Here is a 9420-nt window from a genome sequence, read left to right on the forward strand (position 1 = left end):
GTTGTATAACGCCTACTCCATGAAGTGCACATGTGCAATAAATCAATTTGCCTTTGCACCCCTAAACAACTTTTTTTTGGTTACTTGGGCAAAGTGTAAAATCTACAAAACTTAGTCCACTCTGTTCGTAACAGATTATAGTTTTGGGAACAGAAAACGGTATTGAGATCAAATGTTTAATCATTGAGAAAATGTCGGCAGAAATCCATATTGCTCCATCTACTCCTACTGCCGGCTACAGAGCTTCATCTCATCACCATATTTGGTAGTGAGTAGAAACGCCAACCGGATGCTTCACACTAATACATCCGGTGGGATATCTGTTCTATCTATGAAATCATCGCGTGACTCCAAGTTTACTTCAAAATTATGGTTATTATATCAATATTTGCGCATAAAGGCGTTTCCACCGCCTTTTTCTTTCATAATACATTTTACCGACACAAAAAGATGTCGAACGTACAAGTTATCTGTTGGCACTTATAACAAACGTCATGTTTGCATCACGGTTGTCTTATTCATCTTTTTTTTAATGGTATGACTACTCGCATAACTAGATTGCAAACGTGGTTAATGACATCAACTTTAATTATTGTATCTTTCTAGAAATGTTTGATTGTCAACCAGTTGTTATTTTTATGTTATCATCATCTCCCTTGAAAAATGCCACTACATCAATGTATATGCGACTAAAATATGACCAAGTAGGCATACACGAATTCTCATCATATAACTGGTATTGGCCATTTTATATTGCCCCCCCCCCCCTTTCTTGAATTCAATGAGCTTGACTTCCAGTTTCCGTTTGCATTGTAGTGCGTCGGAGAGTAAAATGGGAGTAGAAATCGAGACCATAACCCCGGGTGATGGTAAGGAAAAAACTGTAAATATGATTACATTAGTCAAGAGGATGTTGCTAAATTCAAAATATTAAGTCGTTAACACAATACATAGCTAATTCTTTCAATTTCTTCCATCCTTTAGGACAGACATTTCCCAAAAAAGGACAGACATGCGTTGTGCATTATGTCGGTGAGTCAGCAAGCTAGCCACTAGCTTGATAGCTTAGCTAGCTATTGTCAGTTATCCACTTGCTTCGGTAACCAAGTACGTTATTTTTATAATGTGTGTAATCTGCCAAGCGGATATTATCTCTCATAACTAACAATTAGTTCGAATATTTGCTTAGCTAATTAAATAAAGTATTTTCTACGGTTAAAGTAGTTGTTACACCCTAGCTAAGCTAACGTTTGTAGCTAGTTGCCATACTACTACTTGCTAGCTAATTGACAGTTTTCTCAAATCCGTGAGAATGGATTTAATTAAGATGAATGTATCGTTAGCAAATAAGTTGGCTAGTTAGCCAGAAGCCGATAATGTTTGTCCAGTGGACTGTAATTAAATATTTTAATCCATGGATGCTAGCTAGCAATTTGGGAGGGGACAGAATGTAATTTAGGTACACGGCTGTATTTATTTAATTTGATTTAACTCGTCAAGTGTAACTAACGTTTATCTTCTCTCAATCCTATCGCAGGCTCACTGACTGATGGAACCAAGTTTGACTCTTCCCGGGACAGAGGCAAGCCTTTCAAGTTCAAGATTGGCAAGCAGGAGGTGATCCGTGGCTGGGAGGAGGGGGTTGGCCAGGTAAGAAGGGTCTCCTGGGTGTGTTTGCATTAGATATCTCCATTATTCTCTTGTACGATTGCACCACTTGTTTCAATAATTTAGAAAATCAAAAATTGGCTTGTGGGTGATTTGCAAGGACACAAGCCATTATAGGGTTATATTAGCGGTGTCTCGACAATAATACTATGACCTCTCTTTTTGTTTCACCTTCCCCACAGATGAGTGTGGGCCAGAGGGCAACTCTGACCTGCACGCCGGACTTTGCCTATGGCAGCAAAGGGCACCCTGGTATCATCCCACCCAACTCTACCCTCATCTTTGACGTGGAGCTGATGGGCCTGGAGTGATGTTTGTGTGCACTTACTACATGTTTAATTCCACTCAGATTTTCAGGGTGAGACAATTCTGCAGACAAATAGCCTGTTCAAATTGCACTACTACATTGTTGGGAGTACATTATAGTTGTATGAGCTTAAGTGCTCATTGGTGTGTTTAACAAGCTTTGGTGCTCATCTCCCATAATCCCCTCGGGCGTGTCTGTTCTGTTAACCACAGAATTGCATCCCTGTCCCCTTCTACAGGTTGACTCCTATCTCGGGAACATGGATGAAAAGGCAAAAGGAAGATAAATGCACTTGACTCCTGTAAAAGACTCGCATCTACAGCTTCACCACTTCACTCTCCTTTCCATTTATATTCAAATGTGTCACTTGCTTAAAATACATTATTCTTGATATATCTTGTAGTAGAACACCCTAACAAGTCATAGGCCATACCTTTCAGATGTCATTTTATTGTTATGTATGTTTTTATGGTCTTTTTTGTTGTGAAATTTGTAAGTCATACCTGCCATCAGGGGTAGGTACTGACACAATTTTGGATAAAGTATCATTATACAAATATTCAATTTGATCTCATTCTTGTGGCTCTGAGTGGCCTTGCTTTTCAGAAAATGTGTTATTGTGGACATGATAATTGAGAAAAAAACTATGAATAAATGACTCCCCAAATGGATTGGATTAATGTAATTGGATTGCAGAAGTTTACTGAAATGAGAACCACCCAAAATGTTTTCCAAGTCAGCAATCAAGTTTTTGAGATAAAACTTTCAAAATACATAAATACTGCTGGTATGATTGCTGACATTCAAAATATTTTGGGACTACCAACAATGGACTATCTAAATAGTTTTTTGGGGTGGAATTTTCATTTTAAATTAATTTTTTAATGATTTGGTTAATATATATTTTTCCCAGTCATGTTAACTTTCTGAATTAAACACTGTGTAGACAGACAAGCGTGGCACATACTGTTGGTAAGGCCAAATATTACATGTGTAATTAAAGATGGTCATTGTTGTAGTGCAGAACTTGCATGCCGGCAGGTGTAGTTGTCCTCTCGAGTGACAAAATGGGTGAATTTTTTATGGTATGTTTCAACAAAATTATCACCCTTTATCCCCCAGTAGGCTTGACCTTGTTCTCTAACTAGGATAGATAATTTTTCTTGTATCATTGATTTAATGCTGCACAGTATCTGACAACTGTATACCAATTATTTCTAGTGTTGTTCTGAGAAGTGCTGAGGGCATATTTGAACACCATTAGTAATCACAAGGGAATGCAAAATAGAGACCCTTTGTTTTGGGCCAAATATCATTCACAGTATTATTCCATAATTGTACCATAAGATTTGTGAAGTTGCATGATTTTGTTTTCAGAGGATTAGTGAAGTGCTAAAAGCATATTTGAAGGAACTTGTTCAGCAAGCTATGCATCTGTAAGGTTAAATTTCCCCAAACACACAATGAGTCAACTCTCACCCCATTGGTTGAAAACAATTGTTCCTCATCCCTAATGTATTTTTATTTCATATTGATTCCCAGGCATCTCTAATGCGTCTCTAATTCTCTCAGAGCACACTTCAATAGATGACACACAGACAAAGGCAACTTTCAGTTTATTTTCAAAGGGAAGAGGAAATACATCCAGAGCTATTTACACTTTGCATTCTACAGCTTTTTGTGCAATTTATCAACCCAAGTAAAGACATTCCATCATTGCTTTTTCTCATTGATATTGACTACTGAATTTGAACAATTGTCGTCAATGTAGCTTTAGCGGCACGATGTGGCTCAAAAGAAGACTGGCATGGTTAATGTTTTGATGACATGCAAATTCACTACAAACTTAAAGTAGTACAGTATAGTCCCAAAGGTGGGGAAAAAAATGCAATGTTTGAAACAAATATCTAGGCAAACTATTGATCATATTCTTAATATTGTAAATTGCGAAATTTAGTAAATGGTATATGTGCCTTAATAATAAATACCTAGCCTGCATTTTTTATGACTTGCACTGGCATTCAGCATTTGCATGGATAGTGACGGTGCTAGTCTTATTCAGAATGTTTATCTTATCCTTGGACTAAATAAAAATGAATGAAACCAGAAGATAAACTTTGGATCCCTGAAATGTAATAGATTCTCTATCTCTCAGTCGTTGTGCAAAAATAATTCAAAGACATTCAACTAGAACTCCTACTCAGATCCCTCATTCACTTAGCTCTAGAAACTAAAATAAAATGTTGCTGATGCTTCTAACAAGATGAACCATATTCACCCCAATTTCAAAGACAACACTAGAAGATTCATGGAGCATACATTAAAGTCTTCAAGGTTCAAATGTAGTAAGTCTGTTCAAAGTGAGGTAATCGCAAAAGGCTGAACATTTCTCAGGGTTACATGCAATGTACAGTTACAGGAGACACTGTAGACCTGTGTCAAAAAGTCAATTTAAGCAGGCTCATGCATTCCCCATCAAATCACTATTGCATTAGATTTTCTTTGATAGCAAGGCATGATTACAAATCTAACAGAAACAGGCTTGAACTATACAATTAGCCTAATTCCTGTCTGCTGTAACCAATAAACAAAATTCACAAAGGTCAACTGCAATACAATCGGATAATGTAAATCTCAAGTTCATCCTCAAATCAGACGTGGTGGGTGGAGAATAAAAAGCAATAGGAGTTTAAGTCCAAATCAAAGTCGGTATAATTGCCTTTGTGGCTGTGGCTCGTAAGAGGTTGGGGTTGCATGGTTACTGTGAGGGGAGTCAGGAGGCTAAAGAGTAAAGTTGTCAGATATCGGTCGCCCCATTCATACTTGTGGGATCATGGCCCCGGCCACATCCCCTGCGTCGCAGAGAGTGAAGGGCCACAGCGCAGCAACCCCGTAGCAGAGAGCCAATGTGGTAGACAGGCATGACCTCCCGAGGGGCCCCATGGCACAGCCAGGCCACTGTCGGCACTACCGGCATGGCCACCGCCAACAGGTCCACCAGGAAGTATCGGCTCCAGAAGTTCCGCTGGGGAGCCCCCTCCTCGCCCTCTTCCCCTTCCACAACAATTTCACCTTCAACTTCAACAGCCTCCTCCTTCTCCACCACTGTCACACTCCCTTGCCTCTCTAGTGAATACAATGACACAGGCTTGGGCTGGCAGGTTTGGGCCACTGTTGGCATTATTGTCATCTCCACTGGGCCATCTGGAGGCAGTGGTTCTAGGTTGTAGGAGAGCTGGGGAGGAGGGGAGGAAGACAAGAAGGGAGGAAACGGTTGTTGTTCAGAGTAGGCTGGGGTGATGTCGGTTGTTGCCAGGGAGATGATGCTTAGCTCTTCTCCCCCTCCTTCCTCTGAGACCCAGGTCATGGTGGGGCTGCAGGCCTGGGATCGGACCTCTGGTTTCACATCTGTCACGGGGTCAGCAGCAGCCGCTGCCATTGCAGCCGGGGGCTCCTCCTGAGGGAGGTGCAGGAAGAGGTGGTGATGCGGGAGGCAGGTGTGTCCGCTGCATCTGCAGCTGTTACCTAGGGAATGGCAGGAGTGGGAGACGGGCAGGACAGCCCCCCCGCTGTACAGTCTCTCGTAGGTGGAGGAGTGTGGCATGGTGGAGGAGAAGGGGCCACGGGCGGAGCCGACTGGGTTTTGTTCTGACAGAAGGGCTGCTTCCAGGAGCAGGTGGGTCCGTCCCCCTTCTGCCCGTGCCGCTGCACGCAGGTCAGGCCCTGGGATGTTTCCGTTGCGGTCCAGATGCAGGCCCTCACTGCTCAGCCGGGTGTAGGTGGTGCTGCGGTTCATGGTGCTGGCTGGGGAGCAACCACATGAGCGGGACTTGACTGGTCTGGGTCCCTGCGGTGAAAGGTATGGCTTTTGGTTGTGGGGGGATTTTTCTGGGGTGCCGAGATTTGATCGTACTGTCTCCACAACCTCATGTAGGTGCTGGATCTCCCTGCGCGCCTCCTTTAGAGCAAGCTGGGCCTCCACACGATGACACTCCTCCTCTATCCAGTCCTCTTGCATCCGACACAGCTGGGTCCTCATCTCAGTTATCTCACTGTCCCTGAGAGAGAGAAGGAGAGAGGGGGAGGGGTTTGAGAATATGAGGGCTTCCCAAGGAAAAGTAATCAATGTGTGGTTTGCCTTGAGAGGCATGAGAAGTCTGAGATACAATCCCAGTTTCTGTAGTGAAATGGAAGACCGTTATTGATGTTGCTATTTTTGGAGTCATAGTGTGGTTAAATGCAACCCAAGAGCTGGGTTGTGAATGAGACACTTCTATTGGCCATTAGATCTGAAGTATCACATTGATCAGGAACATTCTGCTTGTCACAACGCATCCCTCCGGACTCACCTGTGCTGCAGTATCTCAACATTCTCCCTTAGCCTGGCTCGCAGGTGTCTGATACACACCTCCTTCTGCTGCAGGGGTGTGAGGTACTGCTCTGGTGTGGGGGGACAGATCCCATGGTTATCACTGCAGGTGGTGTGCTTCTTCTGACACCTGGGTTTGCATAGGGGTGTGAAGGAGAGTGTATAGTGATTACCAGTTTTGCATCAGAGATCAATCATCAGATAAAAACTGCCATCATAACAGAGGCTGAGGAAGAGGCTAGAAGATATCAGTGGGGTCTTTCGGTTTTTAAAATAAATTATGAATCTCAAAACTACATGAAATGCTTTCCCCCCCTTTTATTGCAAGGCAGATGCTACACCTTTTTCTGAAAACATTTGCTTGGTATTCTTCTGAATCATTTTTATTGCATGATATTTTGGGCTCAACCTTAAAAAAACAAATTCCTAAAACAAAACTATGTTTGCTTGTGTCTTGCGTATGATGTACAGATGCTGTGTCTTACCTGGGTGTGCCAGGGTATGTCCGGGCTGTAGGACTGCCCTCACTAGCCCTGCCAGGATAAGTGTTGGTGGGGTAAGTGTTGGTATTGGAGGCATTGCTATGGGAATGGCGCCCACTGCTAGTAGCCACTGACCGCCTGTAACAGAGAGGCTACGTTAATGTTACACATTGATGAGACTCTTATCTTCAGTCAAAAACATTAAGAAAACAAACAAAATCAATGGATTGCTTCCGAAAACTCACTCACTATACATGTGGAACTATATTACCCTAACATTTTCATACATCATCACTTGGGATCATCACACAGCAAAAAAATAATAGCGAGAGAAGGCAGCAGCAGTACCTGCGCTGACCTGCAGAGGGCTTCCGACTGGGAGGGAGTGACATGGGTGTGGACCACCACTATCGCTCTGCTGCTGGCTCCAAGATGAAGTCTAGGAAGATGGCTTACAGTTGGACTGTACAATACATAATGTACAAAGATAGAGAAAACAGAATGGACATAGACAGGAGATAATCCGTTAAAAACGAACATAGAACAGCAATCCATTTTGTTGACATTTCCTCTACCCACCACATACCACTTTTAATCCCTGGGCAAGGACATAATCCTGTGTCATGGTCTCAAGCTGTGTATTAAAAAAACACATTCATCATAAGATAATAAAGTGTTGTTTTTTTTTGGGGGGGGGGGGGGGGGGGGGGGTGTTGTAGGCCTACTGTTTGTTGTGGCCCTGACTGCCCTGCATGTTAGGAGCCCATTGATGAGTAAACCAGTCTGGCCATCAGGAGCCCTTCAACAGATAAAGAAGCCTTTCACAGGACAGACACAGGGCATTCTGTGAGTCCATTGCCCATCTCACTGCTGCACAACCCATCCCTGGTAACCACAGACAGACGGGAATAAACAGAAATCATAATATCCACCGGCAAAATCCAATGAACCAAGAGCCAAAAATAACAAATAACATAACAAAACCAGACCAGTTGGTACAGAAACAAGTGTTGTGCAAACAGAATTGCAGCATCAGCACATCTGTGGCTGACTGAGCTGAGCAGCCTAGCTCAAACAATAATAGAGCAAAAAAGTATGATCAAAGACAAAATCCCTGCTGAGCACAAAGCAGCTCAGAGATACAAAGACATGGCATGTCTGTGATATGCCATGTGATATGGTTGTCTACTGTCACTGCGCCAATGGGACATTTGAGGACACAGTACAATTGATCAATACAGGAAAGCATAGGAGAGCCAGGGATCACAACTACGCCTACCCTACAGTGGATAATGTAGAGCCTCTGCACAACAGGTGGTGGGTCAAGCAATGTACTTCTTATGTAATTGTGAGCAGCAGCAGACGGCATAACTGGGTTGTAGGATGAGGGTGAATTAACGGGAATAAGGTTTAATGTTGGCTGATCATTTGATTCTCAGTAATACCACCTACCTAGGTTTCTGGGGAATTACTGAATAAGGTTGAGCATGGTGCTTTACGTCATCTGTACAATGCAGAAGGGCAAGGAGCGCTGTACAGGCTTTTCGCTCATGAACAAACTGAGCATTACCACTACAATTGGCAATATTTTAATCAATGTCTTCTTTTCCTATAGACGCGTGCGCTGTTGATGAATGGGCAAGACGCAGAAAGCCATTAGCACTAAAAATATCAGTTGCATCTCCGTGCGTCACTACGAGAGACATTGACATTATAGAAAACAACTACTATACCATAGATTATATGACAGTGCATATCTAAAAGCAAAATCCTACCAGCCAACATCACTTTCCGGTGAACACAAACATTCCATCCAACGTTTGGTATCTTCGGGACCAGGCAGAAATAGGTGACAATCGAATTTAGCCTGGCTGTGCCCTACATAGGCTACTGGGATTCAATACACCAGCCTCCTCTCTGATGCAGCGATTACCTGACTCTGTGATCTCTGACATAGCAGTACACTAACAAGATGATACGATTCCCAACATTTACCATTTTTGCAGGCCGATAAATAGTCCTACATTGTGGAGTAGAATATGTCCCCTCCGGACTTGTGTATGGACGCTTGAGAACCGTCACCAGTGGCAAGTAGATGGTTACTGTGCTGCTGATGAGAGTCCATGCCGGGAGCCACCTGTGTGAAGCTAGCCACAATAGCGAAATTTGCTGTTCGCCTTCAAAATAAAAGTTCTCCATTGTGATTCAAACATAAGTGGAATCACGCAATAATCCAATGCTAAACAAGGTCGGAATGTTATTATATACATTCAACAAGACAGTAACTAAAAATACTCAGTGATATCCAAGGATTACAATTCTGACGTTTACACAAATAGCGTCATATGTCATACTAAGGAACTTCAAATGTGGGAAATCACCTCAATATTCAGCCTATTGTGAGTAATGAACATTCATATTGCAATGTACAGCCTTACCTATGGCTCTTCAGTCCATGAAATGGGGTATCAGCCTTTTATTTTGAAGGTAAACCTCAAATTCCACGATTGTGGCTAGCTTCACACAGGTCTGAGAACCTGCTACGAAGATATTTTGGTAATTACGTACAATGCATCGGATTCTCGTAAAGACAC

The 9420-nt window shown here is 42.7% G+C and overlaps 2 protein-coding genes across 2 annotated transcripts; one reads left to right on the top strand and one right to left on the bottom strand.

The window, feature by feature from the left end:
* The first annotated feature begins 822 nt into the window (after positions 1 to 822).
* fkb1a (FK506-binding protein 1A) lies at positions 823 to 2660 on the top strand. Its single transcript, NM_001160652.1, has 5 exons — positions 823 to 869; positions 985 to 1032; positions 1538 to 1650; positions 1851 to 2026; positions 2214 to 2660. The coding sequence occupies exons 1-4, from the start codon at positions 833 to 835 to the stop codon at positions 1977 to 1979; spliced, it is 327 nt and encodes a 108-aa protein (NP_001154124.1). The 5' UTR covers positions 823 to 832; the 3' UTR covers positions 1980 to 2026; positions 2214 to 2660.
* A 908-nt stretch (positions 2661 to 3568) lies between these two features.
* On the bottom strand, positions 3569 to 8949 carry snpha (syntaphilin a). The gene is made up of 5 exons (XM_021616457.3): positions 8822 to 8949; positions 7175 to 7289; positions 6830 to 6964; positions 6325 to 6474; positions 3569 to 6033 (listed from the first exon to the last, which is right to left on the bottom strand). The coding sequence occupies exons 2-5, from the start codon at positions 7216 to 7218 to the stop codon at positions 4773 to 4775; spliced, it is 1590 nt and encodes a 529-aa protein (XP_021472132.2). The 5' UTR covers positions 7219 to 7289; positions 8822 to 8949; the 3' UTR covers positions 3569 to 4772.
* Between the last annotated feature and the right edge of the window lie 471 nt (positions 8950 to 9420).

This window comes from Oncorhynchus mykiss, chromosome 9, assembly GCF_057628025.1.
Source record: "Oncorhynchus mykiss isolate SJ-2025 chromosome 9, ASM5762802v1, whole genome shotgun sequence".
NCBI lineage: Eukaryota > Metazoa > Chordata > Actinopteri > Salmoniformes > Salmonidae > Oncorhynchus > Oncorhynchus mykiss.